The sequence below is a fragment of the Pyricularia grisea genome, chromosome VII (assembly GCF_004355905.1).
Source record: "Pyricularia grisea strain NI907 chromosome VII, whole genome shotgun sequence".
Lineage (NCBI taxonomy): Eukaryota > Fungi > Ascomycota > Sordariomycetes > Magnaporthales > Pyriculariaceae > Pyricularia > Pyricularia grisea.
The window spans coordinates 577,030-600,900 of NC_044975.1; the positions used below are offsets into that span (position 1 = coordinate 577,030).

Sequence of the window (23,871 nt, forward strand, 5' to 3'; positions counted from 1 at the left end):
GCATGCAAACAATTGAAGCTTGCCTTGTGCTGTGGCCATCTCAGTCTCAATGCGACTCCTGATTAACTGGTCACTTTAGGCCCCGCAACTGTCTGGGCTGAATTAGAGCCACTGGGACAGCCCGGCGATTCCATGTAGCACCGGAAATAGAGTTTGACTTTTATGCACTAGGAATACGTACTATGTAGGTACTTTGTGCGTATCGCTCAGCCGGGCGCGTCTATAGTACTGTACGTTAAGGTAGACAACCGACTATCTCAATTTTGCTAATCACGCTTATCGATCTAGTCTGCCGAGCTGCACCACGAACCACGGGAACAACCGGAGCAGCAAAACGCAAGCGAGAATCTGCACCGTTGATACGTACATCTTCCAATTTCCCAGTATGTAGCAAACTTCAGCCTCATATTGTTCTTGAATCCACCCTGCAGTTACAGCGAACATCAAACCTCGCCACAAGCTAACCATGCCTGGATTAGTTGGGTGGCAGCTACGGGCCCTTTGGGTGTCGCCAATTCCAGCCCGCCCCGTTGTTCCCGCTTGCCGCTTCCCAAGCCGCCGTGCATCCCACCGGCCACACTACAGTAGCGACATTTCCCGTTGCTTTGCGACCCACGCCTCGTCGACCTTTGCTGCTTACGTGGTGTACCAAAAAGTGTCCTAGCCTGCCAAGCCATATCAACCTTCCAGAAAAGGGTACCTCTCCAAACTTGGCAGCCCTGGCTCGTGCAGAACGTCATAATTTCCTCTTCCCATGTCTGCCATGCGACCTCCCTGAAATGCCGCAGCAGAGTAGAGTACCTACCACTTACAGCGATTTCTCAGGGGGAAAACAACAGTTGAGGATTTCACGGCACGCGCGAATCCGGATTTGATACCGAACAGATAAGAGTTTTATGTTCCTTGCCAAGTGCAAGCTATATCCGTTCTACCCTGTTTGGGTCGCTGCGTTTACTATAGTAAAATCTGGTCCCCGCATCGATGCTAGATTGCCCTATGCCACGCGGACCGATCAGTCACTCTTGGCACATGAATGATACCTAGCGCCACACTTCTTGTCAAGCTACCGGTAGAGTTAGCGGATGCATGCTGCTGCTTACTGGGCGTGAGAAGCTCCGACTGCAGGTCATTCATTTCATATTGGGGAGACGGCTTAACCGGTCCCTCGCAGTCTTGGCATTTTGACACATCCCGCCAGAATGGTCAACCCAAGTCCCCTTGTGCCACAACTAAAGATAAGTCAGATTAATAATAATGGCAGGGTCGGAAGGGCAGACTACTTGGGTTGCTAATATCCGCAGATGCCCCAATAAATCAATGCTCATGATGGGGGCCTCTCCACATTAAGTATCAGAGAGAAAAGTCTCTCCACACTGACAAGGCTTGGCGTCTTTATTGGACAAAAAAAAAAAAAAAAAAAAAAAAAAAAAAAAAAAAAAAAAATGATACCAACACATGCAAGACCTGGTATAGTAACGCTCATGACGTCTGGAATCAAGAGAGGAGCCGGTCCAAGGGATGAGCTCTTGGCACTTCCACGCGCATGGGACTGGGCATTGTCTACTGCGACTCCGCCGGGAACGTGGGTAACATTGAAAGGATGGATGGGTGGATGCATCTGCAGCTTGTCTTGAACGGTTCGGCATAACCAAACGCCAGTATAATAAGCAGCATCTCGCTCCCATTAATCCGTGTTTGGAGTCTCCCTGGCTTCTGGTTCCTCACCCTCATCCTCACTGTCGCTCTTTATCCGGTGGTCTCTTCTTCAGCTCTCAAAATGCGGTCCGCAATCATCGTATCGGCACTCGCCTCGGTGGCCACCGCCGCCAGGCCCTACCTCAACGAGCCAGACACCGGAATTGATGATGCGCTCGGTCAACTTCCCGTCGGGCAGCTCCCAAACGTGACCGACATGCACGCCATGCACGACTTTGAGTGGGCGGCACGGAGGTACCTCCCCACGGTCAACTACACCTACTACCGCAACGGTGCGGGTGGCGAGTGGTCCTACAGGAACAACCTTGAGGTCTACAACCGCTACAAGCTGAGGCCCAAGACCATGGTGGACATTACGGACATCGCAGATTCCATGCCGTAAGTTCTTTTGTCTGGTTTCCCTCTTATCGAAACACCGCTGCAGGCTCATATAAGACTTGGCACTTTGTTCGGTCTTGGCGATTTTGATACTCTATTTCAAGCCAAGGAAAGAAGGCAAAAAAAAAGGGGGTGCATGAAACTGACCCCAGCCCTACCTGATGTAGTACCACAATCCTTGGGCACAACTTCTCGGCACCCTTCTTCATCTGCCCCTGTGCGCGCGCCGGATATGCCCACCCCGACGCTGAGCTCAACCTGGTCCAGGGTGCCGGCGCCGGCAAGATCCTGTACATCCCTTCGTCCTTCTCGTCGCTCCCGATCGAGCAGATCGCGGCCAAGCGCGCACCGGACCAGATCCTGTTCAGCCAGGTCTACACCAACGACAACGACACTGCCAACCAGATCCTTTTCGACCGCGCCGAGAAGGCCGGCTCCAAGGCCCTGGTCTGGGCCATCGACGCCCCCGGCAGCCCGAGCCGGCAGCGCGCCGCTCGCTACGGCGTGGGCAGCGCCAACGCCGCCTTCATCACCAACACCTGGGAGGTGCTGGACAAGTTCCGCAACATGACCTCGCTGCCCTTCATCCTCAAGGGCATCCAGACCGTCGAGGACGCCAGGCTGGCCGTCCAGCACAAGGTCCCCGCCATCATCCTGTCCAACCACGGAGGTCGCAACCTCGACGGCAGCCCGTCGTCGCTTGAGGTCGCCATCGAGATCCACCGCGAGGCCCCTGAGATCTTTGAGCAGATCGAGGTCCTCGCTGACGGTGGCATCCGCTACGGCACCGACGCCCTCAGGCTCCTCGCCCTTGGCGTGAAGGCTGTAAGTACAGAAAACCTACCGCAACGTGCTCTGTGATACACCCACTAACAAGATCCGGTTTGTCAAACCTTAGGTCGGCTTGGGACGCAGCTTTATGTATTCGAACGTATTTGGCGTCGACGGCGTCAAGCGCGCCGTCGAGATCTTCCGGAGCGAGCTCACGAACGATGCGGCCAACCTGGGCGTCACGGACATCAAGAAGATCGACCCTAGCTATGTCGACTGGACCCCGAACCACTGGTACAGCTAGAGGTACTCAACCTTAGGCCACTAGATAATATTATAGAAAATAAGCGCTTTGAAACCTAGAACAAATGTTTTTATATAGTATGGCCCCTATTGTTAGTGAAGTAATGGTTGCGATATCGCCATGATATTCTCGGGTACCCACTCATATGGGGCCCGGCGAGAGCGAATCGCAACCGCCGTGTCCCAAGTGTCCCTGACAACCTCAACGCGCCTCTGCGCACCCGACGCGACAAAATGCCTGCACAAATACGTTGCCAACCGGCGAGGGGATGCGAGGGGATTTGAGTGTAGGGTGGTCTTTGCTAGGTATTTGCACGGAGTAGGATCCGGTACACACGAAGAAGTTGGTGATCTTTTTGCGCTGGAGTGGCAGGCGGCACGTGGATCGGGCGCGGTCGGTATGGATGTGAAAGTGGGTCTGGAGAAGCACTACGAATTGTCAGGATTTGTTCAGCAACCAAAGTGCCCTGATTGACCATTTGCATCAGAGATGACGAATCGAAAGCGCAAGAGGGAGCAGTGTAACTAGGAATGCTGTTTTTGCTAGATACCTACCTAACATAGGTATTTTTGATGATGAAGCAAAACACTGAGAGAAACACAAGGAAAAAGACAACAAGTGAAAATATTTTAATCTTCAAAGTTCACGCCCGAGCAAACGACTTGCGTCACGTGCACCAGGATGCGTGCGTACTCGGGTCGCATCGTTGACAGTCCATGGGTGACTTGAAGATGGCAAGAACAATGGAGGCAAAACCTTACCTGATTGCCTGACTGTCTACTTGACACACTTACCTACCTACTCAAGTACCTACATGCTCACCTACCTAGGTAGGTACCTGTCTTTTCAATTTCAGTTGCAATGAATCCAATTAAACAACGACAAATGCTAATTTGATCGCGAACATGTCATCTTATTTGCCATTGTGACAGGATGAAGCATCTGCTAGTCAGCATCGTCAACGAAGCGAAGCCGCCCAACCATCCATGCGAGACGCCACCGGTAATTCCCCATTCATTCGCAGACGTACCACCATAGGTGCTTAGAAGCCTCACTGGTCTCTAAAGGGAGGGCGACCCAAGTGGTACGTCCTAAAATATCGACATGGGCATGTCTGAGGCTCCGGGGGAGAGTGGGGTCCCATGTGTCTAGCCCCGCGAAACATGTTGACCCCTAAAACGGGAATTGGAAGGCTGTACCACACAATAATTCATGAAATGGCCAGTATACAGATCACGTTGCACGCGGGCTCAGGTACCTCATATGCAGATAGGTGTGGGCAGCCCAGGAAGACGGGGGAAGGATGTAACAAGCCAGCAATTGCTCAATTGACATCTGGAACGGGGTATTTAAAACCTTACCTACTCCCCACGCTCGGCCTTTTTTTTTTTTTTTTTTTTTTTTTCCTTATCAAAAACCATTACTTGCATTGACATTTGCATCACTGTCACCGCAGCTCGGGGACCCCATCCATTCCGATGACGAACGGAAATTCCGACACGGCCACAACGCCGCCCTGCCCTACGACGAGCTTACCACGGACCCCGAGCGGCCTGTCGCCGCCTTCATCACCGTACCATGGCCGGAGGACGTACAGGTTGTAGCGCTCGAGGACGCGCTCGACTACGTATTCCGTGGCGTCGGCGCGCAAAAAGACGAAGCAGCCGGCGTGCGGACACGGCACGGCCGAGAGCCAGGGCGGCTGGGGTGATGTCTGACATGGGCACGACGGTCTGGGGCTCGGGTCTGTGGAGATTAGTGCTCGGAGGCGGGTCAGGACGTTGCTGAAGTGGGAGGAGAGGAATTGTCGCATTTGCTATGAGTTTTCTTTTTTTTTCTTGTAATGTTTGGGGGTTTACTGGTGTATGTAAGAACTTTTGTCTTTGGAGCTGTGCTGTTTTAAGGGGAGGATGGGAAGGAAAAGAGGGGAAAAAAAAGGAACGAAATTTTGGAATCGCATGTTTGTGACCTGCAGAGACAGAACTCTACTTGGTTTATATACGTGGGTTTTTGCGAAATGGTAGAGTCGATTGAGAGTGTGACATTGAAGAAATCTGTGAGTCTGTGGTTAGTTGGTAGCTGTTCGACGTGATGCTGCTGCAAGTTGGACGAGTATACGATTTGTCGGACAGCGTCACCACGAAGAATATGGGTTGGAGTCCGAGAACCACAGTTTGAAAACTGGTTTCTACTGTAAAGGAATCCCCGGATTCCTTGCGAAAGACAACAAAAAAGTAACAATCAGCGATCAAAGAATAGGATTTCGCACCGGGAAGAAACAGGGCCTTTAGCGGTTTTGTCTCTTCAGCCAGAACAGCAAAGCGCCCTTGCCGCCTTCATCTTCGGTTTTGCGACACGCCAAGAACAATTTCACCTACAGGGTAGCTTCCCGGTGGGTCCGATGTCGCCCGATTGAATCAGTAATGCCCGTTGGCGGAGAATATCGAAGCTATTGATTGGATGGACCCCAGACAAATGCTCCGTGCGGTCCCCGCTGCGCCATGTCAATCCGTTTCAACAAGAGTTAGTTTGCCATTTTCTTTGACGACAGCTTGCAACCAAACCGAGGCACTGTCAAGACACAAGTTTCGACGAGTCTTTTTGTCTTTCTTTCTTGGTCTTCTCTTTAATTCTTCCCATCTTCTCCTCTCCTTTACATGTCTGTCTATTGAGCACGTATTGCTCTGGCGCTCCTTATCCTAATTTGATTCATCTGAAAGGCGATCTTTGCAGCCCCCAATTTTATAATAACAGCACTTGGAAGCGCTGGATCGCGTCCACCAGCGATCGCCAAGCCTGCCTGCCTATCCTATCCACGCTACCGTGGCCGTTTCTTTGCCCAGCCGGCCACCACTGGCGCGACCAAGACATTTCGCCAAGATAGAAATCTACTACCTATTTGGCTTCTGATAGGCGACCACCTAGGCTTACATCATTCCTTTATTTCTCTCTACCGTGTCATACAGATCAAATACATTCACTTGTATTTTTTGACTACTAAATCTAGTTGATACAGTCTGCTGCTGAAGCAGAAGCAGCTAGCTACTTGCACTGCACTTCGCCCAACATGGCCCACGATGATCAGTCCCGCCAAGGGCTACTTGGCGCGGACCAAAAAGAGGAGGAAAAGGTCCGCCGCCAGTCCTTCGACTCCGATTCCGACATTGATGCGACCGAGTTCCTGACAAGAGACCCTATGGCCTCGTCGCCACCGCCGACGGCCCAAACCACGCCAGCTTTTATGCGCCGCAGTGGACGACGGGCATGGTCTTGTGGCTCTCCCTGTGCCAGCTGCAAGAGGTGTTGCATTTTTGTGTGCGGCATCTTTATACTCATATGGTTACTGCTTGGCGCCGGCGGTGCCTTTGTATACAAAAAGTACACCGAAGAGCCCCAGTACGGCCTGTCGCCGCCATGGTACCCGTCCCCGTTGGGTGGCTCATCAGCCGGGTGGGCTGCCAGCTACTCTCGCGCCGCCAAGATGGTGGAGAAGATGACACTGGCGGAAAAGGTCAACGTCACTACGGGTGTCGGTTGGCAGATGGGTCCGGCAGTTGGGTCAAACGGCCCTGCTATCCACGTCGGCTTTCCTCAGCTTCATCTGCAGGACGGACCCACAGGCATCCGATTTGCCGACAATACGTCGGCTTTCCCTGCAGGCATCACCGTCGGAGCCACCTTCAACAAGCAGCTAATGTACCTTCGCGGAAAGGCTCACGGCGCCGAGGCTCGTGGCAAGGGTATCAACGTGCTTCTGGGCCCATCCATCGGTCCCCTCGGTCGCATGCCTGCTGGTGGTAGGAACTGGGAGGGTTTTGGATCTGATCCTTACCTGCAAGGAGTCGCGGGCGCGCAGACCATCAAGGGTATTCAGAGTGAGGGTGTTATGGCCTCGGTCAAGCACTTTGTCGCCAATGAGCAAGAGCACTTCCGTCAGGCTTGGGAGTGGGCCCTGCCGCACGCAATCTCTTCCAACATGGATGACCGTACCCTGCACGAGCTTTACGCCTGGCCGTTCCAGGACGCCATCAAGGCCGGTGTGGCCAGTGTCATGTGCAGCTACAACATGATCAACAGCAGCTACGCATGCCAAAACTCGAAACTTCTGAACGGAATCTTGAAGGACGAACTGGGTTTCCAGGTGGGTCGCTTTGACGAGAACAAACGCTTAATTCACAGTTCGCTAACAAATCACAGGGTTTTGTCGTATCCGACTGGCTCGCACAGCGCTCAGGAGTTGCATCCGCCATCGCCGGTCTCGACATGACCATGCCAGGTGATGGTCTCGGTTGGGCAGACGGCAAGTCGCTCTGGGGGTCGCAACTAACGCAATCCGTACTCAACGGCTCCGTGCCCATGGACCGACTCAACGACATGGTGACCCGTATCGTCGCCTCGTGGTACCAGCTCGGACAGGACAACCCGGCCCGGTTCGACGGCAAGGGCCCCAACTTCTCGTCTTGGACTAGAGAACGCATGGGCGTCGTCTCCCCCGGAAGCAGGACGACGCAGGAGAAGACCGAGGTCAACAAGTATGTCAACGTGCAGTCGTCACACAGCGACATTGCGCGCCAGGTCGCCGCCGAGGGCACTGTGCTGCTGAAAAACAAGAACATATTGCCCATCAGCAAGCAGGGCTTCACCGACGCCAAGCGTGACCTGCGCAGGCGGCACGAGGGCAAGCTCAAGATTGGCATCTTTGGAGAGGACGCCGGTCCTGCACCAGGCGGACCCAATGCGTGCATCGACCGCGGCTGCAACCGCGGAACGCTGGCCATCGGCTGGGGCAGCGGCGCCGTCGACTTCCCCTACCTCGTGACGCCGATTGATGCCATCAAGAAGGGCTTCGAGCAGGGCAAGGTCGAGATCAAAGAGTTTCTCTCTAATGCAAACGTGTTCCTCAAGGACAAGTCGGCTTCCGATACTGACGTCTGTATCGTGTTTGCCAACGCGGATTCCGGTGAAGGCTTCCTCAAGGCGGATGGTATCAGCGGCGACAGGAACGACCTTAACCTACAGCGCGGCAGCGACGACCTTGTGTATCAGGTCGCAAACAAGTGCGGCGGCGGCGGCGGCGAGGTCATTGTCATCATCCACAGCGTCGGCCCCGTCATTGTGGAGCGCTGGATAGACCATCCCAACGTCAAGGCCGTCGTGCTCGCCAACATCCCCGGCCAGGAGAGCGGCAACGCGCTGGCCGACATCATCTTTGGCGATGAGAACCCCTCAGGCAAGCTGCCGTACACCATGGGCAAATCTCTCGACGACTACGGCCCCGGCGCCAAGGTCATGTACCTCCCCAACGGCGTGGTGCCGCAGCAGGACTTTAGCGAAGGCGTGTTTATCGACTACAAGCACTTCGACCGCGCTGGGATCCAGCCGCGCTTCGAGTTTGGTTACGGTCTGTCGTACACGACGTTTGAGTTTGCAAACCTAAGCATCAGCGAGCGCAAGCCCAAGAAGGCACTACCGGAAGCCCGCCCCACGGCGGCCGCGGAGCCGCCCACCTACAACAAGGACATCCCCGACGAGCGCGAGGCCCTGTGGCCGAGAGACAACAGCATCCGCCCGCTGGAAAAGTACATCTACCCGTACCTGGACGAGGTCGACGAGCTAGTGCAACACCCTTACCCCTACCCGGACGGCTACTTTAGCAGGCAAACTCTGAGCCCTGCCGGCGGCGAGGAGGGCGGTAACCCGGACCTCTGGGAGGTACAGCTCGAGGTCAAGGCGCAGGTCAAGAACACGGGATCGAGGGACGGCAAGGTGGTGGCGCAGCTGTACGTCGGCATCCCACCGCTTTCGTCACCCGCGCAGGGCGGTGGCAGCAGAGTCGGGCCGGCAGGCTCGCCGGACCCCAAGAAGAAGGATGAGGTCGAGTTCCCGATCAGGCAGCTGCGCGGGTTCGAAAAGGTCCTCATCAAGAAGGGCGAGACGGCAGAGGTCTCATTCAACCTGACGAGGAGGGACCTGAGCTTCTGGGACGTGGAGAGGCAGACTTGGAGGATTGTGACGGGAGGGGAGTACAAGATTATGGTTGGACAGAGTTCCAGAGACCTGCCACTCGAAGGGAAGTGGTAGACATGGCGGTCCTTGCTGTGCTTTTCTTTTTTCTTTGCTTGTGGTTTTTAATCCCGCGTGTCGTTCCAGCGTGTGAGGTAATATATGGCGCTTACCAGGTACATGGCCATGTTAGCACAAGGCGGCGTTTGGTGTGATATATATACTTTGACTTTGTTTGTTGTCGGTTATATTTGATCATGTTTGGGTAGTGTATGGAAAACGAAAGAATGGGATGTTCAACGATGTGTACTGCCCTGAAATTTGCTCCTCTATGGCTGGTCAAGTCGTTGTGCCCCCGATCTACTTACTTTGATATAAAGCTGACGGCTCATCCTCCAGATCCGCATTTGCCGTGGAAAAAGAAGAATCGGCGCATCGCAAAGAGTTTTTTGTTTTGTTCTACTAGAGAAATAATTGCCGCTGGGACGTCAGCTGACCTAGGTCCTGTCGATTTTTCCACCGGCGGATTACGGAAGGATCATGATCAAGAATTAATTACAAAATAACGCGAGTCGTGAATGCCCGCGGAGGCATCAATCTCGCCAGGGGTAGAGGCGCCTTAGATTAGAGTAAGCTTGAAGGGGTTCTACAGACGCCGAAGTACCAGAAAATCGGATAGTTTGCCGAACGATATAGACCATCGTCGAACGAGAATGAACGGTCATTAAGAATTCCCACCCGATCATGAAACGCCACAATCCTCCGTCGAGAACCGTAAGTGGACGAGCCGGGAACGAAAAAAGAAAAAAAAAAGCAGAATGCTTGTTTCCGGATCTCAAAAGACCGCCCCGGTTAAACCATGATCCTTTTCCTCTGGCTTGCCTAGTTGCTTCCTATTCCTGGAGCCTTGACCACACACAGAAAGGGCGCACGCCGTTGAGTTTTGTCGTGACCCCCTGGCACTCTAGCACAGGCGAAGCTTTTCGCCCACCGTGCCCAGTAGGGCAGTCTGAGCGGCGCTAACGTCATGACCGGGGCGGATCTGGCGCCGCGCCGTTCGCACGGGACGCGTCATTTTTCCCCTGAGAATGCTCTGGCGAATGCTTAGCTGTGCACCCATCTTCGGGAATGTGAACAGTGCTAATGCCCGGGGCCGCGGCTGAAGGGGGTCTGTTTGTTATTGATCGTCAGTGTGGGGGGGGGGGGGAGAGAGAGAGAGAGAGGCTTCAACTTGTCTGTCGAGTCTGTTTTGACTGCTCGCGTCTGCCAAATGTCGCGAAATTGCGGCAGGGCATCATACGAACTGCGCTAGTGCTGGTAGATCCAACATGAAGCCACTTACGATGAGGTTGATCGAAAAAAAAAGGGTTCAGGGTTTTCTACAGAAAAAGGCAACTTCTTCCCGGCTTTTTTCGCTTGAAATCCTTTCTTTTCAGCATGCTTCTTCATCGCTTAGAAGGGTGAAACACATTCTTTTGACAACAGACAAATCTGTTAGACACTCTCTTTTACACCCATACACTCTTTAAACCAGATCATCGGTCTGGCCACATTCGCTATACTTCCCAGAGGAGTTTCATACTAAATCATCCTTTTATAATATCTCACCCACCCTGCATAATACAGCAGTTTCGTCAACATGAGGACCGCAGCTTACACATCCGCTTGGCTCGCCGCCGCCCTTGTTAGCGCGCACGGCGATTCCGCTGGTATGCCGAGGCTCCTCGGCCGCCAGGCTCAGCGTCTTGGTCTCAACCCCGTCCACACCCGTGCCGTCCCGCAAGTCCACCCACGACAAGCCCGCGTGGCAACTGCGGGAGGACCTGTCGTTGAGAAGCGTGCCGGAATCCAGTCTGGCTTCCAGTGTGGTCCCGGCTTCGGCAGCTGCGCGGCCGGCCTTTGCTGCAGTCCCGAGGGATGGTGCGGCAACGAGGTCACGTCCTGCCAGGCCCCTGACTGCTTGTTCCAGTACGGGCCCGCCTGTGACGCCAACCAGACGCCCGCCGGCAAGTCAACCATCAACATCTCCCGCACTGCCGTCGGCAGCGTGCCATATGGCGGCGCTGGCATCTACGACTGCGTATCAAACGGTGTCATGGCTCTGACGTTCGACGACGGGCCGTTCATCTACACCGAGACCATCCTCGACATTCTCAAGTCGTACAATGCCAAGGCCACATTCTTCATCACGGGCAACAACATCCACAAGGGCGCCATCGACACGCACTGGGCTTCAGTCATCCAGCGCATGGCCGCAGAGGGCCACCAGATTGCCAGCCACACGTGGTCGCACCAGAACCTGACGGCTCTGACGAACGCGCAGCGTCAGGACCAGATGGTCAAGAACGAGATGGCGTTCCGCAACATCCTCGGCTACATCCCAACCTACATGCGCCCACCATTCTCCGAGTGCGACACGGCATGCGAGACCCAGCTCAAGAAGCTGGGCTACCACATCACCTACTTCGACCTCGACACGGCCGACTACCTCAACGACTCGCCGCTGCTGATTCAAAACTCCAAGAACAACTTCGACAATGCCGTCAACGGTCAGGTCGTGAGCCAGAGCGACTTCCTGGTCATCAGCCACGACATCCACGAGCAGACCGCCCACAACCTGACCGCCTACATGCTGGAGCGCATGAAGACCTTGGGCTACCAGGCCGTCACCGTCGGCGACTGCCTCGGGGACCCTCAGGCCAACTGGTACCGCAACGCTGGCGGTGCCAACCCCCAGCCCCAGACCGCCTACACTGCTCCCTCTACCTCGACCACAGCCTCCCCCCGCACCGCAACGTCGGCCACCGCCGTGCAGGCCAGCCCCACTGGAACCCTCAAAGTCTCTCCTGACGCCAGCTGCGGTGGCAACACCGGCAACACCTGCCAGGGTTCCAGCTTTGGCAACTGCTGCTCCGTCAACGGCTGGTGTGGATCCACCGCCGACTACTGCGGTTCCGGATGCCAGAAGTACTTTGGTAGCTGCACCTCTTCTGGGTCCGGGTCCACGCCCTCGTCGTCGGCTGCTGCTGCATCGACGTCGACTGTCACATCTTCCAACAAGGTATGTCTCTCTTCCGTCGCCCTTTCAACAACAGCACCATTCTCATCACCAGCAACACACACCTCTCATCTTTATCCTTTCATCGTCCTCTGCCTCTGTTATGATTGGTTCCATCATCCCTCCTCCGCCGTTCAAGCTAACCAAACTTCTCTTCTCCAGGTTTCGCAAGACGCGACCTGCGGTGGCAACACGGGCAACACCTGCCAGGGCTCCGCATTCGGCAACTGCTGCTCCGTCAACGGCTGGTGCGGATCAACTACCAACTACTGTGGTTCTGGATGTCAGCGTGGCTTCGGTACCTGCAACTAAAGAGAGAAAAAAAAAAGAAAATTAAGGAAGTGATGGGCTTTTTCGGGATTTAAAACCTTCTTGTTCCTTTCCACAAAAATTCGTCTTTGTTTCTTTCAGGTGGGTGGTCATTTGCTGTACCTTGGTTGGCAACGTTCGTGGCAATTTTCTTTTTTTTTTAATTCTCCACTTACACTATGCACCTCCACCGAGGATCTGCTATAGAAGAAAGGGGAGGTTGGTCTCCAAGCTTTCTTGTCTATAATTGCTTCAACTAGCTCTACAATGCCAGGACTGTTTCGTCGCACCTTTGAGTCAAGAGGCTTTTTCTTGGCTGGCTTTTTGTAGAGATCTGTCAAGAACTCCTTGGGCAGCCTGGAGTTAAAGTTAAAGGGATTGCGTATGTACCCTATCCTTTTGATGATATGTATTCACAATGGAAAAATGCGTTTTTGGAAAGCCCTGCTGCGGCCTTGTACCAGCAATTGGCCCCACTGATCGAAAAAGACTGCCTCATAAGGCGTGTTGTGGACAAAATTAGACTTTATCGTTTCGCATAATCGGCGACGAGGAAGAGACAGACAATGCTCCGTGAGGTGAGCCGGGATTATCAGGAGTTTGCACTCTGTCAGGGAAAGCAACCCCAGGGGCAGGATGGGCAGGAAAAGCCAGCACTGTGGAACCTCGAGAATAGGTACCTACCTTACTCATACATGTGGCTCGACTTGGCAGTACTAAGCTTATTGTTCATCGTGCAGTGGGCTTTGTTCCCCAAGATGGGTATTCAACATCGGGTGATCTGTTTGTTTCAAGCTTATTTTGGGGTAAGCCTTATTCATTTACTGTCGCAAACCCCGGAAAAGACCAGGGCGCTAGTTATGGGGCTGGGTTTCTGATCAACATCCCCAAGCTACCGCCAAGCAATTCTCCGACATGCACAGACTCATCGATCATATTTTCCGAAGCTTACAGTCTCTATGCGTACGTATATTGCCTAAGCTGTTCAACTTCTGAAAGTTTAGCAGAGCAGAATCCATGGCTCCATGGTGAACCATATCTGCCTCAACACTTGGAAAAAGAAATACCATTTAATTTCCTATTGTGTAACTGCAAACTTGTTCCTATCGAGTTTTCCAGTTATGGCCTGTCACCATGGCAGGCTTCATATTGGGGTCGTTGCCAAAAGCCCAGGGGGAACATGCCACTGATTTCAACCCACGAACATGAGGCGGCCAAAGGGAGTAAATGATGATAAAATGGCAAAACTTGGTATTTCGCAAGTCATGTTTTTACAGTAACCTGAATTATACTCTATTTGGTAGTCAAGTTCCCCTCCGGCAAACCGTCCACGACTCGTCACACCTCCGACATGGAGTGCGTCAGTGTGGAAGCTTTTCTATTTGGTCTTTCCGTCCCACTTTGCCATCCACTATCTTACAACAATCCTGAACGCCGAGTCTCATTAAGCTGATGATCTGTTAGCAACGCACATGAATTGGTATTGGAGAATGACAAAATGGGACTTGAGAGGGTTGTGCTGTGGGTGGTGGGGCACACCTTTTCACAGATGCCTATTTGCAGTCCGCGTTGGTGCAGCAGGGTCCCCAAATCTCGCCTATTTCAGTTCTCGGTTTGCATTTGGCGGGGAGGTTTTTGGGGCAATCTTGGCTGGGCCCGATCTCCAGGCCTGGACCGGTAGCTCTGCATGTGGCCGAGACCGAAGCGACCATGCCGAGGACGGCGAGAAGTGTGGCCATGCTGAACTGCATTATTGCGATAGTTTTGGTTTTGGTGGGTTTTCTGAGAGAGTATGAATGAGTACTTTGGGTTGGAGTGAATGGAGCACAAGGATCAAGCCCAGCTTGTGATATGAAAGAGATGATGATGAGGAATGAGAGATGATAACTTCAAATCTTCAGACGCCGGGCCGCCTACTTAAAGAGTACACATTGTGGAGATGCTCCCCAGATTTAAACTTTGAAACCGTTGAAGCATTGGCACCATCTGCGACAAAGCAGTACGGTAGGTGTTAGGGGAGATGTGGAGTAAGCATTCTTACCGCTGGTCGAGGGTAAACATATTCTCATCCAAGCGAAAGGGTGATGCCGATTATCGAGTCACAGTTCCGGCTCAGTGGCCAAGCTTCGGAGTATACGAGGATCGAACAGGGTGTTTTGTTCCATGTTTGGTGATAGGGTGATGTCATCTGCTACAGTGCACGTTGACATGACTCTGTGGCGATCCTGACCTTGGATAGACGTGAAAGGAGGTATGAAAAGCTTAACTAGATGGTGTCAGGTGAAATGAGATTGGCGGCGTGTATACAGTGCCGTACCTAAGGCACCTTAGCCTCCTTATCTAGCTTGCATAAAAGAGGTCAGGAAGCCCCTCTACAGGGGCCATGCCACCCTTGTGGATTAAAATAGCACGTATATTATACCTCCGCACAATGATTCATTGAGTATCTACATGCTATTCGAATAGACACAACGTGTCGTTTCTCTAACATATGCTTTATTCAAGCTTTATCCAAAAGTCTGGGCGCGTTCATCGGACCCGATCCATACACCCGAATCCCTTCGAATCCACCACCTAAAACCGTAGCGTGTCACACCACTACAAGTCAGTTGATGGACGTTATATATTACAAATTGCCAAACAAAGCGCCAAGGCGACGTGTGCCTGAATAACTTTAACAATGTTGAACAAAATAATTGAACTACAGTGCTTATAAATTAACCTGAAATGCTTGGCGTGTTTGTGTCGTCGAAAACAGGGTTGGCCAAAACACCGACTTGTTGGCCCAACTCTTACAAAAGCTCTGAGCCCAATCTTGCCGTTTCTCTGTTTCCCTGCTTTCCCAACAACTAGCTTCTTCGCCCGTTATGGCATGTCGGCACGGCACCATCATTGGAACTTCAAGCTCACCAGAAGCGGTTGGTTACAGAGTTTGCAGAAAGAAACACTGCAGCGAATCTTAAAGAGTTGAAAAAACAGCCTTTTTAAAGCCAAGCATCACCACACCCTTGGAAGGCTGTTTAACCAGACCCAGTGCCTATAGTCAGGGCTCGTAAAACAACTGACTTGGTCGACTCAGTGACCTTACTAAGCCTGGCTGGGGAAAGGTGATTGAAATTATAACTTTACTTGACTTGAGCCACTAGTTAAGAGTAATTAGACAGGCTATTTTTAATCCTCATCTCAGAACCTTGAAACAAATGGTTAATTGATGCTTAAAATGAGTAAGATTAAACTAACTCCCTCAGATCAGAATTTGGTTAATATGACAGTTTATTGTACCACATTGTACATATTTTGTATAAACTATTTAGATCACCATCTCAAAAAAGCTTTTTGTAAAAACAACAACTTTCTTGTTGTTTTCAACATCGTAGCAGCAACGAATTTTGTTGTTGAAAAGACTGATTTTCTTAGTGATTGAAGTAGTGGGTAGGGGCTATACATTTCTTGTGTACCAGTTAGTGAATGTTGTCCATCAGCCCTGACCAACTAAATTCAAAAAAGCCATGAATTGAATAAATGGCCGCCTTAGGGCTTCTGGCTAACCCTGTCTCCAAGTCCTACCATTCAATCTAATCCGTCCGAGTACCCCAGCACTAAAGCAGTTTAGAACGGTATTCGCGAATCCAGCTCGGCGCAAAAGCTTACCATATTTAAACAGCCCTATTTGCCTGTGGATGTTCCGAGAAGCTTCTTGAATAAATACGGGGATTAGAGAAGGCCGCACTCCCAAGCTCGTAGTATTACTGAGTCGCCTCGATTGCTAATTAATCTCTAGCTCCCACCAACTTAAAACCCATCTCCAGGAATCACCCTCCATCGGAAAGATCGGGAATTCTGTAGCTTTTTGCAAATTCCTCTTTCGACGGGCCCTTGGGCATTTTTCAACTTAACCCTTAGCTAATGGCTATTACGTCGATAGAATGGCTCTCGTAGAGCGGTTCCAGAATCTCGAATGAACCTTTGCTGCTACGATGCTCTTCAATAGCAGCTGCGTCATGAAAGAAAAAGCCATGTAAAGGTTTACAATCATTCGAGCAACACCCCAGTCTCTGATAACATGATGGCTGCTGTCTGCTGATGGAGAGCTACCGTGAAAATCTACAAGGGGTGCGCGAGGATACAAATCGCTGATGGATGCACAATATGACTTGTGTAACGGCTTTGATGATGTCTCGTTTGTATCTTGCAGAACAAAGAAAACCGGCCGAGATTTGACACTTAGTGTAAATGCTAGCCTTTCCGTCTATGCCCCTGGAAGTTTGTATCGACTGCAATGTTGAAATGGCTGTAGTTGACCGGATGTTTACAAACATAACGCAGCCCCACCATCCGACGCAGCCAAAGCACTGAGGAGCACCTCTCCCGTCATCCTAGGTGGCATCGGGTTTGTTCAATACGAAGTCGGCTAGAAACTTCCAGAGGTGACGGTGACTGTAAGCTGCTTGATCCGGGGGCCGTAGGGAATGCCTCCATGGTACTGCTATGGGAGGTGACAAGACGTATACCGCCCCATGTTAACTCCCAGTAGCTGAAAGAGGATGTACGACTGCCTTGGCAATTTAGAATCTCCGTGCCAGATGTCCAAGTGCAACTGGCATGCAGGGAACCCGGAAATTCCATCCTCAATGCCTGCTCGGGTCGACGGGAAGACTCTTTCAGGAACCACCTGGAGGTCACAGCATGGTAGCATTAGGCTCGTCACACCGCTTTTTGAATGGGTTAATACAGGCTTCTGCCATTAACATCGCCCCGAAATTTAGTCCTATGAGGCAGAGATGGTACTGCCAAAATAGAACATGACCCAATCTAGGTAGTCAAGTTATCAAAACATGTCTTCCTGCATGCAACGGCTTCTATTCCAATTAGCTTCGATCTTCACAAGGTCATATTACGGCCGCTTGAAGAGAGGCGTCTAAAACGAAACCATTTCAGTCTCGAATGAGATTCATGTTCACCTTGAATTGCAGGTATAAAAAGTAGGTAGCCAAGTGAAATCTATTCTACGGCGGAAGGAATCCGGTAAAGCGAACTGGAATCAAGGCCGTGACATGGATTCTGGATAGGGACAGAACTCCAGGTCTTGTAACCTCAAAGTGGAGGAATTATGAGCAACAGCGTTGTTTTTGTATTCCGGCGTATGTGTTAGCCTTTGTTGTGATGATTTTCTTGGGCTGGCAAGGCTGTCCCCAAAGTGAGACACATTGGGCTGATCAGAAGTACTCCGATTAACTCTTTTCAGTGCGACCAGTGGCCTCCCAAAAGGCCGCTGAAATAACGCTGAACAGGCCCTTCTGCAGGCTGTAAAACAAAAGGACTCATATCTGTTTCTATGACTTTCGCTGAGGTATCTACGATGCCGCACTATACTGTCAACGCCAGCCTCCAACTCAGTATAAATACTCTTCATCTCCGCCACGAGCACTCTGGATCCCACCATTGAGAGAAGGCAACAACCGAATCGAAAAAGAATCCTATCCACATTGTTGTCTCCTTGTCATAATTACTACTTTCAAAGTTGCAATTATCACAAGGGGCAAGATTCAAAAACAAGGACAGTCGTTCTGGTTGTATATCTTCCATTCATTTCAAAGTCTACGAAAATAGTCGCGGAAAAAAACTTTTCAAGACTGAAGATCACTCAAAGCCAGACAAATTCATGAGAGAATGGCAACAGAACTGCAATAAATGCCACAATACTGGAACACTTCGGGAAGATTTTCAGCTTGCGGGACCGAATGCACAGAATGCAAAGGAGCAGGTGAGCAGGGAGATAAAATATCGGAAATCGAGAGATGCTAGGGGATTGGTTATACGTCGACGGAATGGGACCCGGAATGTATTCATCTCTGCATTGAACCCGGTGCTACTTCCTTTAGCTGTTGTCATTAGCGCCAGGAACCATTGCAATGATATTCGGGGTTGGGAGGAATATCCAGGCTCGACATCACATAATCTGACGAAAGGCAGTAGCGGCGACGCTCAAATTCATATTGTCATCAAGCTTTGCACCAGTTAGCGTAAGGAGCACTCAACTGGAACTACCTATAACGAAAACTGCCCTGACTGAATTGAATATCGACAAGAGCATCCACGATCACACACGACAGGAGATGTTTTCAAGTAAAATTGGCCCAAATCATGGCGCATCTGGTGGTAGCTCTATTAGATGGAAAGATGGAACTATACCCCGTCTCACAACTCCGCCATCGGGGTTATGAAGCCCAATGTGGTTTTTGACGTCTATCAAAATTCTTCCATGACAGGTTTATGCTGCCCAATAGTTGAGCTTTAAAAACTGAGACCGCTGTCCGGATATCCTTCCAACACACTTTTTGGACAGTCCAATGGAAGTATCTCGTTCTCTTCCTCCTCGCCGAACCGCCGTGGGTAGCAACGGTGGCGGCATCTCGTCTACGAAATTGTGAGGCGGAGGTTAGAAGAGCAATCAGAGGGATAATTTCAAGCTTGTGGGCGCTCTTTTCTAGCCGAGCAGAATGTAAACCATGCTGCATGTGATGAAAGGCGGCATATCTCTCCATCGTTATCCATTTCATCTATCTTCACAAAGTCATGGCGGCACTGCTTTTCTGTTCTTCATTCATGTTATCATACGAAGATGAATACCAAATTAACTTTAATGCTGACCTCAAACCATACCTGCCAGCAGCTCTTCGCAGGGACACCCTATGGTGAATCTCCCGGGAAACTTTTCGCGCTACGAGATCACAATGATGATAATTCACCAAGTTAATTCGACCCGTTGACTGGACACGCCGAAATCGAAGCCAAGGACTTATCGAAGCATCTGGCGCTAGCTTCACTTTATTTCAACGCAAGTTTGACGGGTCCTCGGGTTATAGTCGAGAACTGTATAAATAGATAGCGCCATGGGAAACTTGTTCAAAAAGAGCGATTTGACCCTGAAGCTGTGAAGACTATATAGAAAATCATTTCTCGCAAGAGAGGAAAGACTCCGCGCTTTGTGGGACTCCAGCTGTTGGCACAAACCTCGGCTATGGTGGACTATTTCCAATGTCACGAGCCTTTGGAGATCCTTATCGAGACTTCTATCTATCTATCTGGCCGTGGTGGTCCCATGTAGTATGGTTCCCTCCTTTTTGACTTGCCAATATTCCACTTCCCTGAGGAGAGGGGGTCCTGATATAATTAGAATCTATGCCAATGCTTCAATGTGTATTGTGTCTGCAGGAATTTGAAGCTGAGTCAAAATACCAGTGTCCAACAATGCTCCCTGGCTCTTGCAGCACTTTTCGATTCCTTAAAATGACATGCCGTTAGGTCAAAGCGCCTCTATTTTAGTAATCATGCGTAGGCTCTCCCCTTTTTCTTTTCGGACGGTTGCATTTTGAGTTTTATGGCCAGTTCCCGGTCGTCCCGGGCCAGTCTGGAAAGGGATAAACTCTATCAATCTCTAAGTCCTCGCTATATCCTTGGTCACGACATCGTTCAGGAGCTCCCTGCTTGGCCTTTATCCTAATCTGTGTACTTACTGGTTACCTGCACTGGGAAAACGGGGAGCGGGAGCTGACCCGGGCATTTACCTACATTATTACTTCTCTTCTCAGCTGGAGCCTGGCTTATTATGGCAGTACTGGAGCGTTTTCGTTCTAGTTAGCCACTCAATTGACATTACTATGGTGGTATGGGTGAAAATTCATCCTCCTGTACAGTTTCCGCTGGTGTGAGCTTTGTGGGCTCTGTCGACTTTGGTAATAGTTGAAAAAAGAACAATAATTTAGGTACTTGGTGGCTCCTGCGAACAGTTAAGTTAATAGAGGCCCACGTACACAATAAGTTGACAGGGGATGGCTTTTTTCGCCTGATACCATAGTGACTTTTCTTTCTTCCAAGTTGGAAAGTCTCAAGCCAGCATTAAAAACAGATACTATAAATGGAAATTACGGAGAAGCCGTAATCAAACTTAGTCTTGCCCACGTTCAGACATGCTCGTTCCTAGTTATTTACATACTAGTGCGTCGTAAAACCGGTAAGGGCGCACGCATATACGTACGGTGGCAGGGGAGGGACCTTTGCCAAATACCATAGTAGCTGGTATTAATAGCATAAAAACTAGGTTATGGTCATTTCAACGCCACGGTTCGACTAATTCACGTCCATGTGGAAATCCACCTTTGCAGTGCAAATAACCACCGATACATAGGAAATTTGGAAACCACAACCAACGCCACACAAAATCCGTACAACGCGTGACTACAAGTATATAAACCCAATTTTAAGAATTTTGCTGCACCACTATTTGGACTATTTACCACCTGTATTATCATTTGTTTTATTTATTCCTTGCAGCATCTGCGTATTTGCATTTATTTCTTTGTTGCAAATAAAAAAAATAATAATAATGCAAATGGCGTAAATAACACGGGTGGTATATATAATACAGGTGGCAAATGATACAAATAATATTGCAGCAAAATTTTAACATTGGGTTTGCGCACGTATCGTTACGTGTAATGCGGACTTAACGTGGCTTTTGTACCGGAAAAAATAACATTGTACAAGTATTCACATGGCCCTGAATTGGTTGGACCGTGGCGGTGAAATAACCACACCCAATAACTAATGCAATTATTTGTTTAGTCGATTACATGCGTTTCGGCTAGAAACTTGGTATAAAATTTAAGGATAGCTAGTTTAAATCAAGTAGTGAATGTTAAAAAGACGTATAAAAGGCACACTAGGTAAAGATTGTCTTACGATAAAAAGCTTGGTTTCTAACATTTTCAATTTTAACAGCAAACACACAATATTAGTACCTCTGCAACACATTTTATAACCTGCTGCCATTCCTACAATCATTGCTTCGAATACTTGCCTGCCAAGCCGCACAAAATCTCCACGAAAGTCTTTTTAATTTTCATTATGAGATTTGCAGCAACTTTATTCGCCGCCGTTTAGGGCGCCCAATCCGCCAAAGCCGCAGACAATAATCATAACGTTGAATGGAACGGCTGTTAGATTCGCATTTTGGAGGGTTCGGACCGGTGTTAGGCGCAACCTGCCTCGACTTTAGGCAATCAGGCGGAATTTCTATGGGAAAAGTGCCTTATGGGGTTGGAAATTCAGGCTATGTTGCTAAAAACTTTTATTCAGTCTCTTTAGAGGATGTTTATTTCGCCAATAGGTGCGGGTATCAAAACAACCGTGCGCAGCTGCCGCCCTCGCCACAGACGAGGTACGTAAACCCCTGGTATTGGCATTCTGAACCGGCCATTTGCAGGGACGGTGAATTAATACTTCTTGGGGAATTGTACGGATTTGGTAAAGTCCGAGTTAGTCGTTACCCATAGGCCACATACGAAAGGGTTTTCAATTTCCTTGTATTTAGTAAAGTTATATTTATAGCTTTAAACTACGCAGGATAGAGGGACGTGAGTATTAGGGAAGAGATTTATCGATGACACTAATACTTTCTTCCTACTAACTCGCGTCCAAGTTTTATATGGCTAAACAATTATAATCGACGTGCATTGAAATTTAAACCGAAACCGGTTAATCCCTGTGCTACCAACCTCGAAGGTTTAAAACAATGTTACATAAGTGTCCAATTCCACTGTCACAGCGTACTAATTGTGTCGCTTATAATAATAGTTAAACTCGTAAATCAAATCATATTCCATTCCTACAAATAAAAGTCAACTGGTGACAAGATAAAATATGTATAAAATTAAATACATTGCCCGGTTATGAATGCAACTCGTGTATAAATAGTTATTCGGATCGCAGGGCTTTTACTGGGGCCTTCCTTCACGCCTACCTTGACTGTATAGCCTGTTTAATTACCTAATGAAATTAAAAGCGAATCCACACAGGTTAATATATATATATATGTTCTTTAGGCTTTAACCCGGCCTAGTAAATCCTTACAGTCCATTTAATGATATACTTTTATTACATTAATAGAAAAGCGCCCGTATAAACTCCGTTGGTACACTATAAAGCTTTTATTGAATAATATATAATCAAAGTGGGATGCTAAAAATATAATAATTTAATAAATATGAGTCTATTAATATAACTAGGTAATTAATCCATTTGTCAAACCTTTGTTATGGTGGTAAAAATAACCCTTGGCTTTGTCGTCCGATGGTGTGGGCCTTGTGGGGATACCGACTTTGGCAATAGTTTTCGAAAAAGATTATCTTTTTTTAGGTATTTAAATCCTCCCGTAAAAAGTAAAACTGGTAAAAGCCTACGTATACACATACAGTGGCAATAGTTTTTTTTTTTTTTTTTTTTTTTTTTTTTTTTTTTTTTTCCGCCCGTCACCGCAGTAGGCCCGAAACTTTCACTGCATGCGCCATGCGTTGACTCGAGTCGTTAAAACTTAAACAAGAAAAATAGAAATACGAATTGTTAAAATAAAAATAAACTTGATGCAGGGGTTATAAACCAAAATAAACCCATAACATAATTGAAGGCTATTCAGTTTAATGACATAATACCAGGATGGGTTGTATAAGTTAAATATTCAATCTTGGAAAAATATATAAAGGGACATTAGGTAGAAATTTGTTACAGATCCAGTCTCAATTCAAACCATCATCACTCACAATATCACAAGCCGATTGTTATAACTTTTGCAATAAGCTTTACTTACCGGTGTTCATCTTTAATTCATCATTTTAAATATTAGCCTCCTAAACAATAAAAATATTTCCAAAATAAACCCTTTCATTTAACACTATGAAATTCGCAACAACTTTATTCGCCGCCGCCTTGAGCGTCCAGTCCGCCACAGCCGCCCCAGGCGCCCGAGGCGCCCCTGGTTGTCTTTTTAAAATAAAACAACAGGGCGGAAGTCATCTAGCCTCAATTTGCATTGAATTTGGGACAGCAGGCGCAGTCGGTGTAACAGGAACGCTTTATGGTAATGGAGATTTCGATCGGGTTGACGAGTACTCGAACATGTACAAAATATCTTTGAGGAATAAGGATGAGAGCTCTAGCTGCGACGCAGCCGTCCTATCGGGTACTCCGTGGGGCGGTTCAGGGACCGTAAAGGTGTCCCGGGCGGTTTGTAAAGACCTTCGAGCCATTTAAACGTGAGGATTTGGTGAAATTCAAATTCATCCCTTCTAACAGGCCAAAGAATACTTAAAGTGCTATATACTTTCATTTGTATTTAGATCAGCTGTACCAGTTGCATTAAATAACGGTGGATAATAGGACTTTGATTTGGCGGGAAGATGTTATGAATAACTTTAATGGTTTCCTCTGTTCCAAAACACACCCACAATTTATGGAGAAATACAATTGTTGTCGACGTTTACTAATAATTTGGCCG

The 23,871-nt window shown here is 49.3% G+C and overlaps 8 protein-coding genes across 8 annotated transcripts; 7 read left to right on the forward strand and 1 right to left on the reverse strand.

The window, feature by feature from the left end:
- Positions 1 to 286: 286 nt before the first annotated feature.
- On the forward strand, positions 287 to 616 carry PgNI_10203 (uncharacterized protein; the record flags this gene model as incomplete). Its single annotated transcript, XM_031130177.1, has 2 exons — positions 287 to 383; positions 480 to 616. Coding segments are annotated over 2 exons (234 nt in total), but the record flags the coding sequence as incomplete, so codon positions are not given.
- Positions 617 to 1,777: 1,161 nt separating this feature from the next.
- On the forward strand, positions 1,778 to 3,169 carry PgNI_10204 (uncharacterized protein; the record flags this gene model as incomplete). Its single annotated transcript, XM_031130178.1, has 3 exons — positions 1,778 to 2,094; positions 2,262 to 2,919; positions 2,993 to 3,169. The coding sequence occupies 3 exons, from the start codon at positions 1,778 to 1,780 to the stop codon at positions 3,167 to 3,169; spliced, it is 1,152 nt and encodes a 383-aa protein (XP_030979619.1).
- A 1,212-nt stretch (positions 3,170 to 4,381) lies between these two features.
- On the forward strand, positions 4,382 to 5,392 carry PgNI_10205 (uncharacterized protein; the record flags this gene model as incomplete). Its single annotated transcript, XM_031130179.1, has 2 exons — positions 4,382 to 4,393; positions 4,626 to 5,392. The coding sequence occupies 2 exons, from the start codon at positions 4,382 to 4,384 to the stop codon at positions 4,878 to 4,880; spliced, it is 267 nt and encodes an 88-aa protein (XP_030979620.1). The 3' UTR covers positions 4,881 to 5,392.
- Positions 4,617 to 4,982, reverse strand: PgNI_10206 (uncharacterized protein; the record flags this gene model as incomplete). The annotated part of the gene is made up of 1 exon (XM_031130180.1): positions 4,617 to 4,982. The coding sequence occupies one exon, from the start codon at positions 4,980 to 4,982 to the stop codon at positions 4,617 to 4,619; it is 366 nt and encodes a 121-aa protein (XP_030979621.1).
- A 350-nt stretch (positions 5,393 to 5,742) lies between the features above and the next one.
- Positions 5,743 to 9,250, forward strand: PgNI_10207 (uncharacterized protein; the record flags this gene model as incomplete). Its single annotated transcript, XM_031130181.1, has 2 exons — positions 5,743 to 7,310; positions 7,367 to 9,250. The coding sequence occupies exons 1-2, from the start codon at positions 6,237 to 6,239 to the stop codon at positions 9,248 to 9,250; spliced, it is 2,958 nt and encodes a 985-aa protein (XP_030979622.1). The 5' UTR covers positions 5,743 to 6,236.
- Positions 9,251 to 10,811: 1,561 nt separating this feature from the next.
- PgNI_10208 (uncharacterized protein) lies at positions 10,812 to 12,542 on the forward strand (the record flags this gene model as incomplete). The annotated part of the gene is made up of 2 exons (XM_031130182.1): positions 10,812 to 12,233; positions 12,393 to 12,542. 2 exons carry the CDS (start codon positions 10,812 to 10,814, stop codon positions 12,540 to 12,542), a joined length of 1,572 nt encoding a protein of 523 aa, XP_030979617.1.
- Positions 12,543 to 14,088: 1,546 nt separating this feature from the next.
- PgNI_10209 (uncharacterized protein) lies at positions 14,089 to 14,220 on the forward strand (the record flags this gene model as incomplete). The annotated part of the gene is made up of 1 exon (XM_031130183.1): positions 14,089 to 14,220. The coding sequence occupies one exon, from the start codon at positions 14,089 to 14,091 to the stop codon at positions 14,218 to 14,220; it is 132 nt and encodes a 43-aa protein (XP_030979618.1).
- A 7,306-nt stretch (positions 14,221 to 21,526) lies between these two features.
- PgNI_10210 (uncharacterized protein) lies at positions 21,527 to 21,874 on the forward strand (the record flags this gene model as incomplete). The annotated part of the gene is made up of 1 exon (XM_031130184.1): positions 21,527 to 21,874. The coding sequence occupies one exon, from the start codon at positions 21,527 to 21,529 to the stop codon at positions 21,872 to 21,874; it is 348 nt and encodes a 115-aa protein (XP_030980166.1).
- Positions 21,875 to 23,871: the final 1,997 nt, after the last annotated feature.